The following is a 24962-nucleotide window of genomic DNA, read 5'->3' as shown; positions in this document are numbered from 1 at the left end:
TGTGTACGTGCGCAACGACACCTTTAATTCCACACATCTGCCATGCTGGAAATACTGCTTATATAACTGCTCTGGTACGATCGTGACCGCTGCACAAGTGTCAGTTATCAGCGAAACAGTGTTCCCTTCAATGTTCAGGTCGACGCTGTTGCCCCTTGAACTCTTTACCGAGTAGAACACAGTTTTAAAACTCAAGTCTTCAGGTTCGTCCTCCGTGTTGTCGACATATCTGACAGCTTTTACTTTGGCTCCTTTTTTGCAGATGGCTTGCAAATGCCCTTTTTTGTTAGAATTTCTGCAGGTGTGGTTCCGATACGAACATCTTTCTCCCGCAAGACGCTTTCCGCAATGCCTGCAAGCCCTTCGCTGCTCTTCCTCTCGCTTATCCTTTGACCATGCAACCGTCCTCGATTTCTTTTCCTTATCACGGTGACGTTCGCCCTGAATGACGCTGACGCTGCACGGTTTTGTATCAAACTCATGCATTTGCTTCGTCTGTTGTGCAGCTAGATCTTTTTCTAGCGCTGTTTTGCACGCCAGCTCGAACGTCAAGTCAGCCTGTGCAAAAAGAGCCCGTTGTTTTTCCTCGTCACGCAGACCAGTCACCAGTCTGTCCCTTAAGGCGTAATCTAAAAACGTGCCGAAATCGCAATCTCATGCAAGATGCTTCAGTTCAGTGATGAAATCTGACACTCATTTTTTTTTGCTGCATTCGGCGATAACATTTACAACGCTCTGCGATAATTGATTGAGCTGGGCTGAAATGAGCTTCCAGAAGCTGTCTAATTTCTTCGAAGGTCTTCTGAGAAGGCAAATGAGGCACAGTTATCTTCTTTAGCTCTTCACATGCTTGTGCGCCGAGTACATTCAGAAACAACTTCAGTTTCTTGTCTGCAGAGACATCATTTATGTCTACGTAGTCCTCGAAGCGCTCAAAATACGAGCGTATGTTATCGATTTTTTTGGTTGTATTCTGTCATTCTGCTGAGCTTCGGACCACGTCCGAGTTCAGTCATAAAGAACAAATTTCGCTTATCTGCCCAGCCGATTTCCTTGATGTCCCTTGTCCTACTGTCGGTTCTTGTTCACTTGCTCCAGCCAGCCGCTGAAGTCCATGCAAGGGCTCCATGGCGCCTTGCTTCCTCGCGAAATTCTTGCGCTGCTCCAGGCCGTCGATGAAGTCGTGGCTGCAAGAGCTCCGTGCCACCTTGCACCGTAGGCGGTTGAGCCTCGTGACTGCTGATGGCCGGCGGCAGTTTGCTGCGCGCCGGATCCCATCCTCGTCCCCAGGTGTTCTGTACTATGCAGCAGACAGACGCTTCTGGGGGAGCAACGCAAAAAGCTCTTTATTCGAGGCAGCAGCGTACTTTTATCGATAACGCTGCGGGCTGGTCAGGCGCACGTCATTGATGGTACAATCTTATCAGACCGACTGGCCGATACAGAACAAGGAGCACGAGGACTGGGCAGTGAGGGGTGTGTAAGCGGCCGTGTTTCTTGTCGGAGCGTCATCGGAGGGATGAGCCAAGTTTAAATATGGGGGTGGGCCAACTTAAATTTGGGTGGGCTAAATGAAATTCGGGGGTCTCTAGTAGAGTACAAGCATTACTTTAACATTAATTTCTTTAGCACTATTTTGCAGTTTCACGTCCCGCATACCAAGATCTGTCTGCATGTTCAGGTCGTATTTACATAAAGAATGCTTTCTAAACTCGCTAGGTGAAGACAAGTGCCACGTGGTGCGGTTACACTCGGCCTGCAAGTTCGTGCTTATAGTATCGTGACACAAGTGGTGCGTGAATCCGCGGGTGGTGGTGGTGGCGGCACTGCCGAAGAGGGTGCCGTCCGTCGCTTGTTGCTCTCTTCCTGGCCGTCACACGCAGGCAGTGAAGATCTGCAGCTAATAGTTTGATATCGCTCAAGCTCTTCAGCGTGAACCAAGTCTGCAACATGTTATTGCCAGATGACACATCTTCGAAGAGAATTCCTTATTCGGTACCTTCTCAATGATCACACTCGGCATTGTGCTTTCTGTCCTAACATAATTTTTACATCACCCAGTTGTGTTTTTCGCAGCAGCAAAACACGCTTACAGACGTAGAGACGCGACCGCAGCTGCAACTGCAGAAGCAACCAAGTCGCCTTGATTGCGACGGGTTAAATTAAGCACAAGCATGGCTACATACACAACGAAGCACACTAACATTAGGAAATAACAATAGACAATCTGGCAGTGGAACTGCCGGTGCTACAGGAGGAACCGAGATATTTTCCAGCAATTCATACGCAGCCGCAAGACAAAACCAGACGTGATCCCTTTAGAGGAGACAAACCATCCGGTCAAACTAGCTGGCTACAAAGCCATAGACGCGACCGTAACGGGCAACAGGCAAAGAACGAAACAGGCTACACTCCGCGTGGCGGGTGGCGCGCCGGCCGTCGCCCCCACCACGCCCGTCGCCGGTCGCCACCGTGCTCGTACGACGTAAAGTAACTGTGGCGCAGTGCGCCCTTGCCTGCGTAAAGATACCTCACGTGTTCGTAGAAATAATTCCTAAGAGCGGCCGAGGACTCTTCGTCCTTAACGTCTACAGTAAACCCTTGCTGCAGCACCGATTCGGGGACCTGGTCCCGTGGGCGCGCGCGGCTTCCGGTGGAGAGCCTCTACTTGTTGCGGGCGACTTTAACGCGCCCCACGGATCCTGGAGCTACGCCCGAGAAACACCCGAGGGCAAACGCCTGGCAAGACCAAAGGCTTGATCTGATCGCGAATCCCGCCGATCCAACACGCAGAGGGAACAGCGTGAGTGTCGATACGCTACCAGACCTCGCGTTAGTTTCGAATGTGACCACAGCGCACTGGGAAAATGCGCAAGAAGATTTGGGGAGTGAGCACGCACTGATCGGGATCACGGTGGGCACGGGCCCGAGCAATCGTGGGAATAACCCTGAAGGCAAACGCTGTAAGCTCAAACTTATGAAGTAGGACATGTTCCGCAAGAAACGAGAAGCGGGGCGAGGCGACGAGCCGATTACGTGCATAGATGAGTAGACCGAGATGCTCAGAAGAGACTTAGACGCGGCAACGAGTGACGTTCTGCCCGAGGCGAACCTCGAAATATCTGACAGCAGAGTCCTACACATGCGGGAAGCAAAGCGAGCCCTCCCAAAGAGACGGAAATGCCAAAGGCATAATAAGGCGTTGCGCAAGCGCATAACACAATTAGACAAATACTTCGAAGAACAGGCACTCCAGGTATGCATGACACAGTGGGAAGACACGTGCGACGGCCTCGAGAGGCAGATGACCGGGGCGAGCGCTTGGCGCCTCTTTCGACACCTATTAGATCCGGAGGAGACTCAGGCCACTCAAGGCGACAAGACTCGTAGACTAGTAGGAGATTATAAAGACGATAATTTCCTCGACGCAATACGTGACCGTTACTTTAAGAAGACCGAAAACATCCAGCACGCCGAATACGATGGTGTCACAAACCAGAAATTGGACACGGTATTTAGCGAAGGAGAAATTCGGTAAGTCCTGTTCGAACTTAACACCCGATCGGTGCCCGGCCCGGACCGGGTTATCAAAAAGACTCTCCGTAACGTAGACGACGAGTCAATCTCCCCACTCGCGACCTACGTCAACGAGTGCTGGCAAGGGGGCTCCCTTCCGGAATCGTGGAAACGGGCCCGCGTTATCATCATTCCTAAACCAAGCAAGCAAGTTACGCTCGATAATCTAAGACCGATTTTGCTTACGTCTTGCATCGGCAAAGTCATGAAACACCAGTTCTCACCCGCGTGACCGACTTTCTCGAAAACCGTGACGCATTCCCGCACACCATGCCAAGATTCCGCCGCAACCTCTCCGCACAGGACGTATTGCTTCGGCTTAAACACGAGATCGTAGAAGACACTACCAGCTCTACTAAGGCGATTCTCGGCCTAGATATTAAAAACGCCTTTGACAACGGTAAACACGAAGCGATCTTAAAAACAATTAGAATATTAAGACTAGGCCAAAGGACGTATTATTGCGTTAGAGATTTCCTCGCGGGCAGGCCCGCATGCGTCGTCGTCGGCGACGAGGAATCGCGGGAATTTGAGATGGTTCCATGTTGCACGCCGCAACGATCCGTCATATCACCATTACTCTTTAATTTAGTTCTACTCGGTCTTCCAGAGAAATCAACAGAAGTAGAACGATTGCATCACAGTCGATACGCGGATGACATCACCCTCTGGGTTCCCGTGGGAGGATGTGGCAGTCACGTCGAGCGAACGCTACAGGCAGGAGTAGATGTGGTCCAGAATTACTTTAGTGGAACGGGCCTCGAGTGCTCGGCTACCAAGTACGAACTCTTAATCTACAAACCAACAAGAAGAGGTCGTAAAACCGTGCGCGACGAGGAACGGAAATACTCTAAAATACGCATTCCATTGGCAGATGGTACTCCCGTACCGCACGTAGACAAAATTAGCATCCTGGGGTTACACCTGCAGGCAAATGGCCATAACGTAGAGACGGTGCGAAGACTTCGTCGTTCGGTAGATGACACAATCCGACTCTTGCGTCGCATCACGAATAGACGCAATGGTGTGCTTGAAGACTGTGCGATCCATCTTGTGCAGGCGTACGCGATAAGCCGCATAACGTATGTTGCCCCGTGTGTGAAGTGGATAGGGTGCCAAAAAACAAGGTCGAATGCATGATACGAAAGGCTTTCAAAAGGGCGGTCGGCGTTCCACTCAATCCGAGCACCGACAAGTCTTAGAGCTCGGACTTCACAACTCACTTGACGAGTTAATCGAGGCGATGCATCCTCGAGTCACTCCTAATCACGTAGCACACTCAGTATGGAAGAAAGGCGGCGGTTCCGTCATCGTTCCGTGACCGCCTAATCATCCCGCCGCTTCCCAAGGACATGCACCCGACGCACCACGCCGGGAGACGCAACAAACGAGGCAGCGATCTTCAGAAGAAGTTTCGCAACAGTAACGAGGCGGTGTACGTAGACGCTGCCCGATATGGAGGAGAGAGAAGCGCACACGCGATCGCGGTTGTAGACCGCACGGGTAAGTGCGTCGCGAGCGTCACGGTGATCAGAGAGCACACGGAGGCGGCCGAGGAAGCCGCGATAGCCCTAGCACTCGCCGCGGTGTCGAAAGCTGCGATCGCGATCAGCGATTCGCAGGCGGCAATTCGTGGCTTCGCGCGCGGTCGCGTCTCGCGGGAAGCGTCCCGCATACTCCAAATTTGTGACGACGGCGACTCGCCATCGCTCTAGCAAGCCCAAAATTCTACGGTCTTCCTCCTCTAGACCCCGGCACACAACAATGTCCCGCTCGCGGGCAACGAGGTGGCCCACGCCACGGCTCGATGCCTCACACGCCGAGCCGCCGCAGATTATGTGGCCGCCACCTCCGCCCCCGAGAGTGGGGCATCGAATTAGCCGGATCGGGACACTACGACAGAAATGCAGCAACAAGAATCACAGTGAGCGTGGGGCGATCACATAACCACGTGCCGAGGCCTCACCCAACACTACAGACTCGAAAGACGCACATTACCGCCACCGCATGATAAATTAAACAGAAACGAGGCCGTAACTTTATGGTTGCTCCAGGCACACAGCTACCCTAGCGCCCCCGTCTTACATCACTGCTACCCGGGTTTATATCCAACAGATGCGTGTAAATCTTGCGGACAGAGACGAACGCTGCGACACATGCTCTGGGAATGTGCCGACAACAAAGGTACTGAAACCTCCTCCGTTCGTGACGCGTCCATAATCGCGGCCGTTGCCAGACTACGGAAAGCCTCGAGCTCGTTTCTTCCCGACGTTGCCCCGGTTGCGGGAGTCACGACGGACCTTCACCACTGGCGTCGCCGCCGCTGGGAGGCGGCTCTCAAAAGTTCAGAGTTGGCGGACCTGCTCTGGGTTGTCCGGCAAGCCGAAGATGCCGCTCGAGTCCAAGGACTTCGAGGCCCCACCTGAGTCGTCACCACAACAAAAACTGCCGGACCATTCTTTAATAAAGTTTCTTCGTCTTGTTCTCTGTCGTTACATTTTGTTCCCCAGCGTGCGTACTTGGAGACAGAGACTGAAAAAAAATCTGTTTGACAATATGTTGTCTTTTGCGGAATGATCTTTGGTGTTCATGAAGAGTTTGTTCAAAGAATTTGTGTGGTTGGGGACATCTTTAGTTCAGTGGTTCAAGATTCGCTTTGTGGCCGTCGTGGTGCCTTGAAGACAAGAAAGCAAGCCAGAATCAGGTGAACTGAACTGCTGTAGCTCTCACTTGCAGGTTTCGTTTTTGTTTTCTTGGCGGTACATATTAATGCAGCTCTTTCGGCATTGGTTTATTACTGTTCTCATAGAGAGAGAGAGAGAGAGAAACAACTTTATTCGGTCCACTATAGACGTAAGCAAGCTCCACGTCACCTGGCTAGGCCCACTCGGGGACCATCAGGTGAAACCTGACGGCCCTCTCATAGAGATAATTTTTTTGTTGCCTGATAACTTGCTTAACCAGACAGGTAATTCTGCCAAAGGTGTAGCTGCCCTATTTGCCTAATGTTTCCTAAGCAGAAATATATTTTAATGAAAACATGGCAGATTATTTTCGAGATTAAATTATGCAGTGCATATTAATCCACACGCGCTCCCAAGCAAATTGGCAAACATTTAGTGCAGTCGGTGCGGTAGAAAAGTTGTCTTTGTTATTTTCGTGTCCCAATTGAACCGTAGAGCATTGTGCCACCACTCAGTGGAGACGAAGTGACACCCCCAAAACCCCCAAAAGTCAATCAGAATCACCAGAGACGGTGCTTTTGTGTAGTGCAAAAAGCGAAAGTGACTGCACGAGCTGGAAACACATCAGGGACGTAGTGCGCCGTTTTGATTTTGCGTGTGCCTCTTGACCGAGTATTAGCTGTTTCTTTTATTGCGATAGCATGCTCGAAACCGAGTTTACCCGGTCCGTTCTATTACGCTGACGATAGCCGTTGTCGTCATCGAGGACACACGGCGATGATTTCGTTTTCGTCGCCAGGCCACCTCGACAGCCTCTGCTTCGCCATTGCTGCAGCGTGAAGAAAAATAAGACGTCTGCGCGACATCCCCATTGCGATTTGAACCCACCACAGGAGTAATATGGAGCCGAGCGAGCTAATTGACCTGTTGGGCAACGTTATTTTTTTTTTATTGCGTAAGGCTATCACGTGCGCAACAACAGTTATGGCCAATTATCGCAACGTTCTGCGCTCCCCACTGACTCTGAGAGAATTGGAACATGTGCACGTATTTTCGAGGCCTTAACTAACAATAATGCAATAGACGATCATTACATTATGTGCGCCGTATAAAAATTGTTCTTGACAAGATGACGGCGTGTTTGCGTGCAATTCTCGGTTGTCCTGCTCGGAAAAACAGCGTCGGCGGCACAGATGACATGACGAAGATTACAATAAGCCTCAAGCTTGGGACCTACCCACACTACAGGAAGCGCCGAAAATGAGGTTGTCAGTAGAAGTCAACCTCCAAAGCACTCAAGACGCCGATGCGACGTAGTTTACACAGCAGCTAACAGTATCCAAAGGTGACAAGTGCCTGCTTAGTAGTGTTGCAAATGTAGAGAGAAAATAAAATTGCTCGCACTTCGTAGGCGATACTGCATCACTTCTCTGGTAAGACTAGTTCATTTGTAGCAGTAGTTTTGGCGACAAAGCCAATTTGGTGGCACAAGGCAAAATCTACACAACGCGTGATCGAGCTTTAAAAGCATAAAGACTTTACCATAGCAACTTTCTTCTCACCTGTGGACAAAATAATAATTTACGGAAAATCTGAATATAAGAAGTTCCGCCAGAACCTACCTCACGATAATTGTTGACAGTAATACGATTAGTATTGAAGCAATATAGGGCAGCGCAGCACTGCCACCGACGAAACGCATGATAGCAGTAGAGCCAGGCGCCAATGTTGCACGTCCCCGTAAAACGATGTTGCCGGAAAGACCTCTAATACTTGAATATATATGACGGCAGTTCAATCCTACGTGGCACCGCATACATTTTAAAGGATGTTTTTGTCATTGAAGAAGGGTACTTATTCAGGACCCTAAATGGCGTGAAACAGGATAGCTCAAATGCTGCAAATACCAATACATACTTGGCGACCAAAGTTGGTTCAACAGTTGGTTTCCAATATGCTTCACTTAGCACAGCAGTCATAATATCCAGTAAACCATGAACTGCCCTGTGACAAACGTTAACGTTAAGGAGGGTAAAAACAAAGATAGAAACATCCCATAAACCATTCGACGTGGTCTCGCATTGTTTCAAAGCAGACGACATAGTGGTGGCCTCCCATTCTGTGATGTCCCACAGTCGACTAGCAGTCCCATTTATACAGTCGGATTACTGAAGGCAATCTAGTGCTTCAGGTTTGCTGGCAAGGGCAAATCTTAAACCACTTCCGCAGAGAATAATAATTTCAAGAATAAAATTCTTTTATGAATTATACCACGGCAATTTCAACATAATACGCTCTAATTAACTGCGAGACCCTTGAAAGCACTCATATACACTAAAGCATTTCAAAACAATCCACCAACCATTATCTCGTGTGAACGCTCAAAAATACTCCCTTTTTCTGTCGGCTATGTTCCAATGAAACAGTTTGCCTAAAGATATTGGGTGTTACAATAACATTGACACTTTCATGAACCTAATACACCGTATTTAATTGTCACCATAATTACCACTTTTCCGTACCTCCTACTACTAACCCATTTATGTACCCACTCCTGCACGGGCCAGGACGGACTAGCAGTAAATACAAATACAAAAAATGGCAGTCGCTGTCTGTGGGAAGGGTTGAAAAGTAGCACTTTCAAATTGAAATTTCGAGTTCAAGTGTTCGCTGAGAGTTTAGTTTTTTTAATGTGCATGACCATACTTGGCCCTCCACTCTCTATTACAGTGATAAGGCAAATATAGTGAGACGGCTAAGGCATGGTCCCTTAATGGTTGTTGCTACACATTTTGTTTACCGTTTATTTGCCGCAGGTTTGGATTGACGCTGCCACACAGATCTTCTTTTCGTACGGATTAGGACTGGGTTCCCTTATAGCTCTAGGGAGCTACAACAAGTATCACAACAACGTGTACAAGTAAGTGCACCACTTCAAGGCTCTGACAACGCAAGCTTTTGCCTTTATTCAAAGCATTGCTTGTCCTAAATGTTGCATCATTGCAGATAGGCTGTTACCTTGCGCTTCTTACTGAGCACAAAGCGAGGTCCATTTTGACGTCAACTTTCAGCCGGACCGCACGAGTCAGCGTCACACGAAGCGCCAGCAACGTCATAAATAATCACTATGATGTAACAAGAACTGCGCAGGTGCGTTGTTAGTACAAAGGATGCTTGGGGCAGAAAGCGAACAGCGCAAGGGTATACTTCACCGGATCAATACTACTACTTGCACACATCCCTGTTCTTTGTTAACTCACGTTTTTATTTATGTCCCTGCCAGCCATTAGATATGGGTGCATTAGCATTCTTTGCATATTTTTTTTTTGTATGTAGAGCACAAAAAAATGAAGGAATGAGAAAAAGGGTAGACAAGGACGTAACCAGGACGAAGAATAGCGCTTACTTCCAAGTGAGGTTTTATTGTTATTTGCGGCGAATCTACACAATACATTGAAAGAGGTAATCCAACAAGTCTTTTTGTAGCAAGGAAGTTATCCAAGAATGAAAAAAGATCTACAAACAACACAAAATGCTTTGAATCATCACGATCGCTTTCTTCGTGTACTTCCTTCAAGAAGGCCAGTTCTCTCTTAGAAAACTTTTTTGTTCACCTTGGTTCGAACAGGCCAGAGTAAATCGACGACACAGTGGTGGCCTCCCATTCTGTGATGTCCCACAGTCGAGTAAGAGTTGCATTTACACATTTGGATTACTGAAGGCAATCCAGTGCTTCAGGGTTGCTCGCAAGGGCAAATCTTGCGCAATCACTTGCAACCACTTGCATAATCAGAGAAGCCGGCGCAGAAGCAAAGCGCGTGCGTCAGCGAAGCAGACATACCTCTTTCGGGCTAACAACTGTGTTGTCTTTTGTTGTTGTTGTGTGTTTAGAGATACAGTTCTCGCGGGAGGCGATTTGGATTGTGCATTAAATTTTCACCAAAAATGCCTCTTGGGTTGCTGTTGTTGATGCATTGTATAAGCTTGGTGCGTCTAAGAACAAAGCTCAGAGTAAAGTCTGCGTTCGAATGCCTGCGTCCGGTTTGCTCTTAAGGTGCGTGTTCACGCGCCAACGCTTGTCACGTATTGCCCGTTGTGTTACTTTGTGCACTTAATTATATCTACACACTTTTCAGTACGCAGGAAACCTTGAGGGAAGCGTTGAAGCAGTTGAATTCGGGCGACAGTGCTTGTCTCACTATTGTATCTTAATTGTTATTTTCTTTTTCTTTTTGCCTGATGTAGATATCGTCTAAAGTGTAAATTTAGCGCCAAAATGTTTCCGCTCGACAGATTTCTCTGCTACTTTACTAATTTCTCAAGAACGCCTTATTTAATACAGTAAGTTTCACTAAATACTATATATAAAAGCTGTTGTTGCGTTCAATTGTATAAAACTCTTAATAAGTAATGCCTGGAGCTGCACCAGTAATTTGCAGTGTTGAATAACCCAGCATGAACAAAAAAGGGTAATTACAGAAGACGGTTCGCCAGGATTTCAACGAATGCTGATCAATCAAATGCTTGTCGAAGTACTGTCGGTGAAGCTCGCTATCAGAGCGAGGAAGACGAAAAGCACTCGAACATCGACCATACAGATGGTCAGTGTCGCACCTGGCGTTGAAGCGTTTGTGCTCCGAAGTGCATGCCGGCATCGTTTTAATTGCGATAAACGTTTATAGCATGTTTCTGCATATACATTGGGCTTTCCTGCATATATGCTTATTCTCTTCGCAGGGACGCGCTGATCGTGTCCTGCATCAACAGCGGAACATCCATGTTCGCCGGCTTCGTCATCTTCTCGGTGATCGGTTTCATGGCGCACTCGCAGGGCAAGGACATTGCCGACGTCGCAGCCTCCGGTGAGCGCTGACCGGATAGCTGCAGTATGCCAGTTTTTAGGTGGTGCCGGATGCCGCTTTACGCATTGTATGTTTTCATATTGATGGAAGACAACGCCCTTCTAGTATAAGCAGGTGTGAGGAGAGAAATGGTTGCAGAAAAAGTGCAGAAAGGAATGTCAATGGGCGGAATTGCCGGCAAGTCAAACTGGCGCACAATGTATTCTAGTCTAGCGGTTTCGGCGGGAGATAGGACATGTTCTATTCCCGCACCGGTCACGACAAAGCACGATGAGGTCGATCAAGCAAGTCTACCCTTCAGGCAGACTGTGCCAGACGCTAGAATGTGTGCGCGTCCACTTTTCTCCGGCGTAGTAGAGCTTGGCCACGTGTAGCGCATGTCCGCGCTACGCTGAAGTACAACCTTCTTTTCACGCACACTGATATACTGCGCTGCGATGAGGCCTGAAGGGTGACCACTCAGTGTAGAAATCCTGAGGCCGGCGCGCCGCTTTAGCCTCCGCGTGCACTCAATCGTGGCAGCGCAACTGCGCAGTCAGACTCGCTTCTTCGACCAAGTTCTACCATTGCCATGCTCATAACACATATACAAGTCACCTAACCGTTTTTTTCCTTGAAGTGGTTAAAAGATAGCCATATCTCACATACGCCAAATCTTTCTGAAGTCGGCTAAGAAGACGATCTCTTCAGAACATCTTTATTGAGGGGATGGCCTCAAGGTTTTCGAGGCGATGGGGTGAGAATAGCACCGTGCTCTTCTTTCGAAGCAGGAAGCTTAAACTGGCTTCGCAAATGTAAGAGAGCAGCTTGTGGTATGAGGTGCCGTTAAGCCCTGTCTTAGTCCACGTTCGTCTTGCAAGCTGACTTGGACTTGAGCTGCGTGGGGACGTCTCATATACATAATAGTGGGACAAGTACATACTAAGTTATGTGTGTCCACGGGCTCGTTCCCTTGATCGTAAAGGGAGCAGCTACTGGTCGATATAATGGGTTCACTAGTATACTACTGTTTCTCTCCCACTTTTCCGTGTCGTGAAAAGATAGGGATGCATGCATTCGAAGCCTACGCAGAATTAACTCACATTTTTCTGGTCAGCGCGTGAGGCATGACAATAGAGCGCGAAGGAATGAGGCCACGTGCGCAGTCTGAGGTTAGCAGAGTGCGCCTCCTAGCTCACGATAATCGCCTTCGTGACTGCTTATGTTATTTATTTTGTTTGGGCGCTCATAGCTGCCAAGCAGTACAAAAATATCCTTCGAATGTACTGCTCGACCTGACGTTTCTCTATCTTGGCAAAACCACAGAAATGCTTTTTTTTTTTCAAAGCTTCGGCTGACAGGCATAAACTGAAGAAATGTGACCTATCGATGACTCATATGAGGCTGGAAGTCCGCATTCTGACCACTCCTGTATCTCGGCCTTCTTAAGGGAGCTATCTGGTGAGCCTGTTAACTGGTTTCACACTGTTCATCCCCAGCTTAGTGGATTCATCGGGCAGCGCAGGACATTGCTCAGTAATGTGGACAAGGCTTTGGCATGGGGGACGCGAAGTCTGAGATAAGTTACAAAAGCTTCATGGCAGCCCTTGCAGTAACCTCCAGTACACCACCATATGAAAGAACAGGATCACTGGCGTGCGCATTCTTTTTGAGCAGTTTCATCAACAAAAATTTTTGGGGCGTGTCATGTATGCACAAGATTGAATCATGCCCTGACGTTAAACCCAGTACTGTGCCTCTTCAATCCAAACGTGCTCACCATCCTTCACACTGACGCTAACAGTCATGGTATCGGTGCAATTCTACTGCGACGTGACATCTTCCGCGAAAGAGTACTTGCTTACGGTAGTCGTACACTAACCACTACAGAGAAGAATCGAGCAGGGAACCATAATCGAGCAGGGTTTTCCTTGCTGTTTTTTGCCCCCCCCCCCCCCAGTGCAGATTTCGTCCATATATTCATGGCCACCATTTTACAGTCGTTACCGACCATAACGTGCTGTGCTGGCTTTCATCGCTACAGAATTTATCGGGTCGCCTGGGTCTTTGGTGGCTTCGCTTACTGGAGTATGATTTCGATGTTACGTACAGGGCTGTGAAGAAGCGTCAAGACGCCGATGCTCTATCGCGCTACCCTCTGCCGAAACATGACGATTCACCATCGCCTCTCCATATTAGCGTACGTCCCGAGACCTCTTCACCGGCTTTGCCCGTCGCAACCCTCGATTGGCTAAGACCCGACAACCCCATCTGCCCTTGTGTCCCACCAACGTGTCAACCCATACTGCCTAACTATTCTCCAACGCATGGAAGGGTCTTCGTCATCTCCGAAAGCCTGACTACGTCGACAACTTAATCAATTCAAGCTGCACATTGGGGCTTTACATGGCTACATTTATCACGTTGATGGCAACAAATGGCTCCCGATCTTACCACATTCTCTGCAACGTGAGGTGCTCCAAGCCTTTGACGATCATCCGATGGCTGGTCGTCTAGGCTACCACAATACTTACGAAAGAATACGCAGTCGCTGCTGCTTGCCTAATCTTTCTTCAGCCGTCGCAAAGTACGTTGCATCCTGCGCTCATTGCCAAAGCCGCAAACGACCGACAAGAGCTCCTTCTGGCTCTTTACAACTTCTGTCTTGCACGCTTCGCCTTTTGAAGTAGTTGGGATATACTTGTAAGGAACCGCTTTATTCCAGCCGAGCTCATGCTGCTACCACGAGGATCAAGTTGTGCAGCTGTTGACGATATGTACAGATGGAAAAGATGCACGATGGATGACAATATGTGGAGATAATGAATTTGAAGGCCAGGCAAGTGTAGCGCTCACAATATTGCTTGTGATTCCAAGAAAGTGCGCCTTAGCATCCTACACAACGTTTTCAAGATTGCGTGAGATTTTCCTCGCGCGATTTTTTCCTCAGACGAAGAATTGACCTTTTCCTGCAGAAATGGAGCGCCGGCCCGAAAGGTAGAATGACCAAGTTAGATAGTGTATTGGCTTGAATATAAGCGCTGTTGTCGCGTGCCTTTGTGCACAGCACCTTCAGCACTCGCTTGTGATTCCATCGTGTCACCATCGTGCAAATGATGTTATGTAAATATGCTTACATTAACGGCACGGCACCTTTCGGAGAAATGTCGGAGCCACGGAGTAAAGTGGGAGGCACACGGTCCGATTCAGTGTCCGAACCGGCGTCCGACGTGCCGGAACAGCAGCCGGAATTGAGGGGTTTTGCCATGCCGAAGTGCCAAATCGGATGCCTGGCGTGCGACAAATCCGGCAGATTTTCATCGTCCGACGCGTCCGACAACCGCACCGTCCTTTGGCCGCAGCCAACGACAGCGCGGCTGGCATGTGACGTTCTCTGACGTTCTCTTCACAAAGGCGGCGCCGGCGGGCAGGTTTCTCGCCATCTTTCTTTTTTTCTTGCCAGCTGCAGTTTCTTTCCGACACGAAATAGTTACCAGTTCAGTAAAATTATCTTGAGCGTGTGCCTCCACTGCATAGCAGCATCTATTACAGTAGTACTAGGCTACTGGACAGATCGGGAGCCGTGATGCGAGGGCATTTCGCGGGCATACATCACAAACCGACAGTCCGAGCGAGGCTGCTCGCTTCGCTTGCACGTTTGTTCTTCGCAATAACTGCGTCGAGTAAACCAATTGTATCTAATTACGGGCGACCTAAGTGCACAGTGTTAATCGTTTGGCAAGAATGAGCGCTCGTCGACGAGTTCGGGCTGTATCACAAGCGCTGTCGGCCGCAGGGTCCGCCTACCTAGGTCTACGCCCTGTCGCTGGCTGTCAGCTGAGCCGTGACTGGACAACGTGCCATCGTGAAGTGTTGTCACTCGCAGGGACATAATTTTATCGACAGTGTTTGCGTAAAGCGAAGCAATGTTGTGAAGAGCTGTTTATATTGCGTGTCTCAGCGTGGATATGAAGTCATTTGAGCGTTCAAGCTGGGGGGCTGGATCTGGACGCCGCTCGATCGTTCGGAGGCACGCACCGTGTGTCCCGAATCGTCGTATGCCGCTTGCCGGAGCATGCAGCGCCACATGTCGGATCGGACGCCGACTCGTACCATGTGGCTCCTGCTTAATACCCGAGTAGCACGTGCGCATTCAAAGTCCTTTGAACCAAATAACCCTTGCTTCAAGGAAGGACGCGCACTGTCACACGGGCGCTTTAAGAGGATGCATAGTCGAAGGGGGCTTCGAGTCAAAGAAGTTGGCGTTTGTCCTTTAAAATCTCAAGGAAACGCTCTTAACAGTACAGGGCGTCGGACCAAAGAAAAAAAATGCTTTATGAATAGGGATGTTAAATTTTTACCTGTTAAAATAAGGTTAACTGTGTAATAGTAGTTTGTATGCAGTAACACTTTCGTTACATCCGCGATCTCACTCATGATTGCGTCGACACATCAGCGCTGGCACAGCTTGTCGACAACAGCAACATCGATGCATCATAGGCGCCATGTGAGATTTGGTTATGGCTGCTACGCATCGAAGTGCCCTCGGTTATACGCGCAATCGTACATAGCCCGCCAGTGAATTCGGCGAAAGCATGTTTGAAACTCCGAGGGAAGCGAGCGCCGGAGGAGGAAGGCACCTAGAGGTAAAGAAGAGAATCGCACGCCATGGAAAGTACGAAAGAGCGCGCTGAGGATGGATGGACATTATGAGCGTTCCCTTTCTAATGGAGCGGTGGGTTGCGCCACCAAGCTCTTGGTATTATACTGGCTAATGTCCTACTCAGGTTTAAAAAGAAAAAAAGGAGAAAGAAGAAAAGACCTACGATGAAATCCCATAACCAAATCTTCTGACCTCCTATCACATGCTGAGCACGCAGCAAAGCAACGCCACCTGGAAGAAAGTCTACGTGGCGTCGAGCGAAGCGACGCGGAGGAGGAGGGTAGGCGGAGGCGCGCAGAGTCGACCTTCTGTGTCAATTGCTACGGGTTGTAGTGCAATAGAATATGCAGTATGGACGTAGTGGGTTCCTCTCGTGATAACACCGTCCCTGCTTGCCTGTATGTTGTAAGTGTGAGGGAAAGCGCGTGATGGTTAGCCGACGATGGCGGCTCAGTCTTGCGCACGCAAGGAAGCAAAGAGGGAAGGAAGCGCACTGCTTTCCGTCGCACGCAAGGCACCGGAAGGAGGGGTAACAGAAAGGGGGGCGTTCAACTCCGCTGGCTTCTGCATATGGCGTGTCTGCGCGAACCTAATCTTGAAAGCGAACTGCGACGAGCAAAGAGTGTAGGCGTCTAGGCGCACCGAGGGCCGATAGCTTCGTGAACGCTATAGAACACTTAGTTGGCGCGTCACGTGCGTTCACGAAATGAAACGCCACTGTATTTTTTTTTCAGCCAGTCCCTAGATTTTCATTTCGGCCCTATTGGAGTCACTATTTCAGCCCATTTCAACCTTTCAGCTTTCAATCAGCCTCTTATGCCGGCTCAGTGGACCATGTTGCCTAAATGTTCGCTCCATAAGTATGCACTCCTGCTATTTATGTCATCAAGGTCGTCCTACTCTCGTCTTTCCAGCTATGTGATTTTATTCTGGTCATGCAGTTATATGACGTCACGCTTTTTACCTCGCACGCACTGTGCCAAGTTGTCTAATAGAAATGGCCAAACGCTCGAGTAAGTGACGACATCGTGGTCATGGTATCGTCTTCGTTCTAGCTTTGTCATATGACTCTCATCGTTCAGCGGTCTTCAGACCACCGTCGTCGCACAGTCATCGTGCATTACTTGTCTAACCGCCATTGTATTGCCATCGTGGTCATTCAATCCTCGTCATTTCAGCTTTGGGAACTGACTTCAGTTGTGATTTCTACTCTTACCCAATGACCCAAGTTGTCTAATTGGTTTGTTTTAGCCAAGAAGTATCTGTTAGTGGTGGTGATGCTGTCGTATTCATTCTGTCGTAGTCATTCCAGGTTTATCGCCCCACTCTCGTCAGGCCGCCGAAATTACGCTATCATCGTCACACAGCTGTCGCCTCACCGTTCTGGTCACACTGTCATTTTATTATTGTCATCACTCCAGTAACGTCATCCCATTGTCATCATGCTGTGGTCGTCATACCCTCTTCGTTGGCCCATCGATGTTCAGCTTTCTTCGTCATTATCTCTCAATAATACTGTCCTCATTCAAACCTGATTATGCCGCCCTTGTCATGTCGTCATCGCCATGCCGACGTGGTCATGCTATCGTCGTAACACCAGCTTCGCCATCCGATTCTCCTTATGCTATCTTCGTCATACAAGTCTCATGATACCTTCAAGGCTACGCCATTGTCATTATACAACAATCATCATATCATTGTCCTCATGGCGTTATCACGCAATCGTCGTCATTGCGTCGTCGCCTTACAATCGTCGTGCACACGTTGTCGTAGATGTAGTCGTCGTGAGCCATCGCCGTCACACAGTCGTCGTCATACCATTGTGCTCCTACCATCGTCGTTACTTCAATAACATCATAGTGTCGTCATCCCGTTATAGTCGTACAACATTCATCGATCTATTGACGTCTTTGGTTATTCGTCATCTTATCATAATCATGGTGTCGTCATTAAGTCGTAATTAGGCCACCATTGTCACGCCATCGTCGTCATTTCGTCTCCGTGATACAGTTGTCGTCATGCATTTGTTATACCACCTTCGTCATGCCCTCTCGGTCGTTCTCCTTGTATCCTCGACTTCCGTCTCTCGTCATATCGCCGTGAGCTGTCGTCATTACAAACTCGTCGTCATACCAATGTTGTCATGCCATCGTTATCAGGCTGTCGTTTCATCATCGTCATCACCTCAATAACTAATTCATATTATCGTCATTCCATCATCGCCATACCACCTTCGTCGATACATCGGTGTCATTGCTTATTCGTTATTCAATCGTAATCACGGTGTCGTGAATCAGTCGTAATTACACCATTGTCACGCCATTGTCACCATTGCACCGTCGTCATACAGTCGTCATGGATTCATTATCATATCATCGTTGTCGTGCTGTCGCGGTCCTTACATTGCGGATATTGTCCCTTCGACATCATATTCTGGTCATGCTGTCGTCGTGAGCCATGGCGATCATCTTGTCGTTTCACTATAGTCATCACATCAGTAACGTCATCCCATTGTTGTCAACCCGTCGCTGTCTTGTATGGTATTTTTCGTTCCATCGACGTATATCCTTCTTCGTCATTATATCGCAAACATGCTGCTATCATTCAATCTTACGAACCACAGAAACCTGAGCTAGTTGGTAAGGATCCATAATGAATAGAAGGCGTAAGGCGTGCATTCACGGACACAAGGGAAGTGGACAGCACGAGCGCCGACTATTGTCACGTGGTAGTGACAGTTAAGAAGGCAGCAAAAGTGTGAATAACGAAACGAGCGTTTTATTGGGTGAACTTGTGCCCTCAAAGACAGGCTAAACTCAAAGAACAACGGTAGCGGCGAACACACTCGGCGATCGTCGAAAATTTGATCAGCGGTCGTCGAATGTTCCAGACTAATCGTTGGGACCCGCGTGCCTTCCACAAAGTTCTACACTATTCGCGTTACGCGATGAAATCAGATAACGCAAGGTTCGGCCACAACAGACAGCGGATAGAAGCATCGATGACTTTCCAGAAACTTCGGATACATGCAGGCGCGTCCCGCGCTGTGCGATAACATTTGTTAGGCGGCGAAACGTGGTCGCCCGACAAAGATAAGTACACGTGTCAATACCCCCCTCTTAAAAAGCATCGACCCGATGCTGCAAACATACAAAAGTAATAAAGAAAAGCACTCCTAGCAAAGAAAACAACAAAATAAGGAAGTTCGCCAGCGTCCGTAAAAGGGTTTAGGACGTACCAGGTGGACAACTTCAGATCGTGCGCGGCGCCGCTATGAATGCGAAATGCCGTCTGGCACGACCTCATAGTCCAGTGCGCCAATAAGTCGGATGACCTTGTAGGGTCCGAAATAGCGCCGCAATATAGTTTCTCACTCAGTCCTCGTCGGCGTATCGGGGTCCATACGCAAACACGGTCGCCGGGCTGGTACTCGACGAAGCGTCGTCGGAGGTTGTAGTGTCGGCTGTCGGTGCTCTGCTGGTTCTTAAACCGCAGGCGCGCTAGCTGTCCGCCTTCTTCGGCGTGCTGGAGATAGGTAGCGACGTCAATATTCTCCTCCTCCGTGACGTGCGGCAACATGGCGTCGAGCGTCGTCGTCGGGTTCCTACCGTAAACCAGCTTAAATGGCGTGATCTGTGGTGTTTCTTGCACCGCTGTGTTGTAAGCGAATGTTACGTACGGCAGGACGGCATCCCAGGTCTTGTGTTCGACGTCGACGTACATTGCTAGCATGTCGGTGAGGGTCTTATTCAGGCGCTCCGTAAGACCATTCGTCTGTGGTTGGTAGGCCGTTGTCCTCATGTGCCTTGTCTGACTGTATTGCAGAATGGCTTGGGTGAGCTCCGCTGCAGAGGCCGTTCCTCTGTCTGTAATGAGTACATTTGGGGCGCCATGTCGCAGCAGGATGTTTTTGACAAAGAATTTCGCCAATTCGGCTGCGCTACCTTTCGGCAGTGCTTTAGTTTCAGCGAAGAGGGTGAGGTAGTCTGTCGCCACGACGATCCACTTATTTCCGGTTGTTGACGTCGGAAAAAGTCGTAACACGTACACCCCGATCTACTGTAATGGGTGGAAAGGAGGCTCGATTGGGTGTAGTAATCCCGCTGGCCTTGTCGGTGGTGTCTTGCGTCGCTGACAGCCTCGGCATGTTCTGACATAACGGGCGACGTCGGCGGTCAGGCGCGGCCAATAATACCTTTCCTGTATCCTCGATAGTGTCCGGGAAAATCCGAGGTGCCCAGCGGTCGGATGGTCATGGAGGGCGTGCGATACTTCTGGACGCAGTCCTAACGGGGCAACAAGAAAGCAGTTGGCGCGGACCGGTGAGAAGTTCTTCTTTACGAGTAGGTTGTTTTGAAGCGAGAACGAAGACAATCCTCGCTTAAATGCCCTAGGGACAACGTCGGTGTGCCCTTCCAAATACTCGACGAGGTTTTTCAACTCCGGATCTGCACGCTGCTGTTCAGCGAAGTCTTCCGCGCTTAAAATGCCAAGTAAGGCGTCGCTATCTTCGTTATCTTGCGGCGGCGAGTCAACGGGGCCGCGTGATAGGCAATCGGCATCAGAGTGTTTTCATCCGGATTTATAGGTTGCAGAGATATCGTATTCTTGCAGTCTTAGGCTCCACCGCGCCAGCCGTCCGGAAGGATCCTTTAAATTCGCTAGCCAACACAAGGCGTGATGGTCGCTGACGACTCTGAATGGCCTGTCATATAGGTAAGGGCGAAATTTCGCTTTAGTCCAAAGGATGGCGAGGCATTCCTTTTCGTTTGTAGAATAATTGCCTTCCGCTTTTGACGACCAGCTAGCTTATGCTATCACGTGTTCATGGCCATCTTTGCTCAGGACTAGGACGGCACCGAGGCCTAGGCTACTGGCGTCAGTGTGGATTTCGGTATCGGCGTCCTCGTCGAAGTGCGCAAGTACGGGCGGCGACTGCATGCTTCGTTTGAGTTCTCGAAATGCGCCGGCCTGCGGCGTTTCCCACTTGAACTCGACGTCACATTTAGTTAGCTGTGTGAGTGGCTCAGCGATGCGTGAAAAGTCCTTGACAACTCGCCTGTAGTAGGCACACATGCCAAGAAATCTACGCAATGCCTTCTTGTCGATGGGCTGCTGGAACTTTGCGATGGCAGCTGTCTTCTGCGGGTCGGGGTGGACTCAAGACTTGCTGATGACGTGGCCTAGGAATGGAAGCTCATCGTAAGCGAAGCGGCACTTTTCTGGCTTCATAGTGAGCCTTGATGACTTCTAGTACTGTTGCAAGCCGCCTAAAGTGATCGTCGAAATTTCCAAGTAAACTAAGTAAACGAGACAGGTCTTCCACTTCAATCCTGCTAAAACCGTTTTCATCACGCGCTGGAACGTTGCAGGCGCCGAGAGCAGTCCAAATGGCATAACCTTGAACTCGTAGAGGCCGTCTGGGGTGATGAAGGCGGTCTTTTCGCGATCTCTTTCGTCGACGTCTATTTGCCAATAGCCAGACTTGAGGTCCATCGACGAGAAGTATTTAGCGTTGCCGAGCCGATCCAAGGCGTCGTCTTGCGTGGGAGGGGGTATACATCCTTCTTTGTGATCTTATTCAGTCGATGATAATCGACGCAGAAACGTAAGGTTCCGTCCTTTTTCTTCACCAAGACAACAGGGGATGCCCACGGGCTTTTCGACGGCTGGATGTTGTCGTCGCGCAGCATTTCGTCAACTTGTTCTCTTAGAGCTTTACGTTCTCGCGGCGAAACTCGGTAAGGGCTCTGGCAGAGTGGTCGAACGCACTCCTCGGTGATTATGCGGTGCTTTGCGACTGGTGTCTGTCGAATCCTTGATGACGTCGAGAAGCAGCCTTTGTATCGTCGGAGCAGACTTCTGAGCTTTTCTTGCTTCATCATGGGGAGACATGGATTAATGTTGTAGTCTGGTTCGGGAACCATGGTCGTCGGGGAAGATGCGGCGCAATCCCAGAGGAAACATGCATTACTGGTTTCCAGAATTTCCTCGATTTTCCGCGATCGTTGTGCCCTTGTTGATGTGCTTGAACTCCTGACTGAAGTTTGTCAGCAACACTTGTTTTCCCTCCGCGCAGTCGAGTGACCCCTCTTGCGACGCAAATTCCACGGTCGAACAGTAGACGTTGGTAACCCTCGATGACGCCTTCTACGTCGGCAAGTGTTTTGGTGCCGACGGAAACGACATTGCTGGAGCGAGGCGGCATGCTGACTTGACTTTCGAGCACGCTTAAGGCATGGTGACTACGAGAGCTCTCCGACGGTATCGCTTCATCTCCCTACAGCGCTATCGACTTCGATTTCAGGTCTATGATTGCGCCGCGTTGGTTCAGGAAGTCCATGCCGAGAATGACATCTAGTGAACACTGTTGGAGGATAACGAAGGTGGCATGGTAAGCCGGTCATGAACGGAATTTCTTGCCGAGCAGATTCCAGTCGGCGTGATGAGGTGTCCTTCAGCGGTCCGAATTTGAGGGCCTTGCCATGCAGTTTTTACTTTCTTCTACTGGGCGGCGATGTGTCCACTCATGACGGAGTAATCAGCCCCTGTGTCGACTAAGGCGGTGACTGCGTGGCCATAGAGAAGCACGTCGAGGTCGGTGGTTCTTTGTCTTGCATTACAGTTCGGTCTTGGCGTGGGATCACGGTTGCGTCGCGTTGACCTGTGGCTGGTATGTGACGTCGTCAGGTCTTTTTTCATCGTCGTATTCTTTGCTTCCACACTTCGTCGGGCCGGCGGCGTGTCGTTATGTTGTCGAGGTAGCGTCTTCGGCGTCTTCGTCGGCGCCGGAGGATCTTCGTCAGTTCGACGAACAGCAACCGCACCTCCATCGGTCCCTGCTTTTAGTTTTCCGGATACGGGCTCGCTGACCGGAACCGGGCTGGGCCAGTGTATGGTCGGCGCTGCGGCGACAGGTAGCGGCCTAGTGACGGTGAACGGGACGGTCGTCGAGGGCTCCACTGAGTGGCGGCGAGGTAGTCAGCGTTATCGCGAGGTCGTTCGCCAAGCTGTGGTCGCGGCACGTTAACGGCGAACCCTAGCAGTCCCATTTCCCGGTATGGGCATCGGCGGTACACACGGCCGGCTTCTCCGCAGTGGTAGCAGAGCGGACGGTGGTCAGGAGCGCGCCAAATGTCCGTCTTCCTCGCGTAGCGGCGCTGGGCTACGGGCGGGCGTGCTGACGGCGGCGGTGGACGACGTAATTGTGGCGTTAAAGGGTCCTGGCGCGGTCGTGCAGGGGGGCCTTGACGGCGGGCGACGGCGGCGTAGGTCATCGCTTCCGGCTGGGGCTACGGTAATTCTGGTTGCACCTCAAACTCGAAGCGATCGGTGCACCTCTTCTTTCACGATGTCGGCGATCGAGACCACTTGAGGCAGCGACGAAGGCAAGACCTTGCGCAGTTCTTCGCGCACAATGGCCCTGATGGTTCCTGCGTAGTGGGCAGTGTTTGTACGGCGGTTGAATTGCCGGTTCCGCATTTCCCGTGTCTTCTCAATGCTGGTGGGCTCGCGAAGGAACTCTTCTACGGTCTTCGGTGGGCTTCGTATCATTGCGCCGAAAAGTTCTTCTTTCACACCACGCATAAGAAGGCGGACTTTCTTCTGCTCGGGCATATCTGGGTCGGCGTGGAGGAACAGGCGGTTCATTTCTTCCGTGCAGATGGCAACGTTCTCGTTAGGTAGCTGCAATCGGGCGTCCAGCATGGCTTCGGCCCTTTCCTTGCGCACGACGCTCGTCAAGGCGCGCAGGAAGCCGCTACGGAACAGGTCCCATGTTGTCAAGGTCGACTCCCGGTTCTCAAACCGCGTTCTGGCGGCCTCTTCTAAGGCAAAGTATACATGCCGCAGCTTGTCGTCGGAGTCCCAGTTGTTAAAAGTCGCGATTCGTTCGTAGTTCTCCAGCCAGGATTCCGGGTCTTCAGTCGCTGCTCCATGGAAGGTCGGTGGGCCCCGAGGTTGTTGTAGGATAACGGGGGACGCTGGGGCAGCCGTTGAGGTTGTTTTGACGACGATCTTCTTTGTCGACTCAGGTAGAAGTCCGTGCTCTGGGGGCAGTCCTTGCAGTCTGCGGCTAGCACGCTGTTCTTGGGCGATGTTGGTTTTGTTCTCGGGCTTCGGGCTTGGATCGCGGCTTTGAGGGGGCGTTCGGTACATGAACGCACTAGCACCTCCACCTCATGTCACGTGGTAGTGACGGTTAAGAAGGCAGCAAAAGTGTTATTAACGAAACGAGCGTATTATTGGGCGAACTTGTGCCTTCAAAAACAGGCTACACTCAAGGAACAACGGTAGCGGCGAACACACTCGGCGATCGTCGAAAATCTGATCAGAGGATCAAGCGCCTAGGCTCTTATACAGCAGTCGTCGAACGTTCCGGACTAATCGTTGGGACCCGCGTGCCTTCCACAAAGTTCTACACTATTCGCGTTACGCGATGAAATCAGATAACGCAAGGTTCGGCGACAACGTATAGCGGATATAAGCATCTATAATTTTTCAGAAACTTCGGATACATGCAGGCGCGTCCCGCGCTGTGCGATAACATTTGTTAGGCGGCGAAACGTGGTCGCCCAATAAAGATAAGTACACGTGTCACTATCAACTGAAGGAAGCACTGAGGCGAAAGAGGAAAGACGACACAAAACCCATCTGCGCATGCTCTGGAATGGTAACACCACGTGTCAATCGGCTACACATGCCGGTCTACGTGCACTGTTAAGGCATTTGACCTCTTCCTTATGTAAGGTAACCGAAGGCTGCCTCATGCACTCATTTCCGCCATTATTCCCATGCCAGGCCTAAATCGTAAGACGCGTATCTGCATTCCTATGCCTGTACAATATCGCGCATTCATCTAACTCAGGCGTGCAGTTACCATTTTGGCAGTGTTGGCAATGTATAGAAAGATTAGAAGGCGATCCACCTGTTAACGACCTTTTATGTTCTATTAGCCTCTGATTGATACACCGCCCTGTTTGCTCTACGTAGACATGGCCAAAGCTAAAGGGAGCTTTATATACCACACTCATACGACACTCATTAAAGTTGTTGTTCTTGATGTGCTTCACTGCACAAATATCTGTTCCTTTCTTGCCTTTCACCTGCTCTTTTTTTCTGTGCACGGCTGCGCATATCTTGCCTAGTTTTTAGGAGCAGTGAAAAAAACATTAACACCATATCTACTTGCAACTTCGT

At 49.9% G+C, this 24962-nt stretch overlaps 1 protein-coding gene across 1 annotated transcript in view; it reads left to right on the top strand.

Annotated features, from left to right (window-relative positions):
• Positions 1 to 24962, top strand: part of Gat (GABA transporter) — a 544138-nt gene that overhangs the window by 431151 nt on the left and 88025 nt on the right. The window contains exons 5-6 of the mRNA XM_050177200.3: positions 9077 to 9180; positions 10998 to 11122. Of these exons, the coding sequence (XP_050033157.1) occupies positions 9077 to 9180; positions 10998 to 11122 (229 nt within the window). The remainder of the gene's footprint in view (positions 1 to 9076; positions 9181 to 10997; positions 11123 to 24962) is intronic.

The sequence above is a fragment of the Dermacentor andersoni genome, chromosome 9 (genome assembly GCF_023375885.2).
Source record: "Dermacentor andersoni chromosome 9, qqDerAnde1_hic_scaffold, whole genome shotgun sequence".
Lineage (NCBI taxonomy): Eukaryota > Metazoa > Arthropoda > Arachnida > Ixodida > Ixodidae > Dermacentor > Dermacentor andersoni.
Note: the sequence above shows the minus strand (reverse complement) of the source record. Positions and strands in the feature narration are given on the sequence as shown.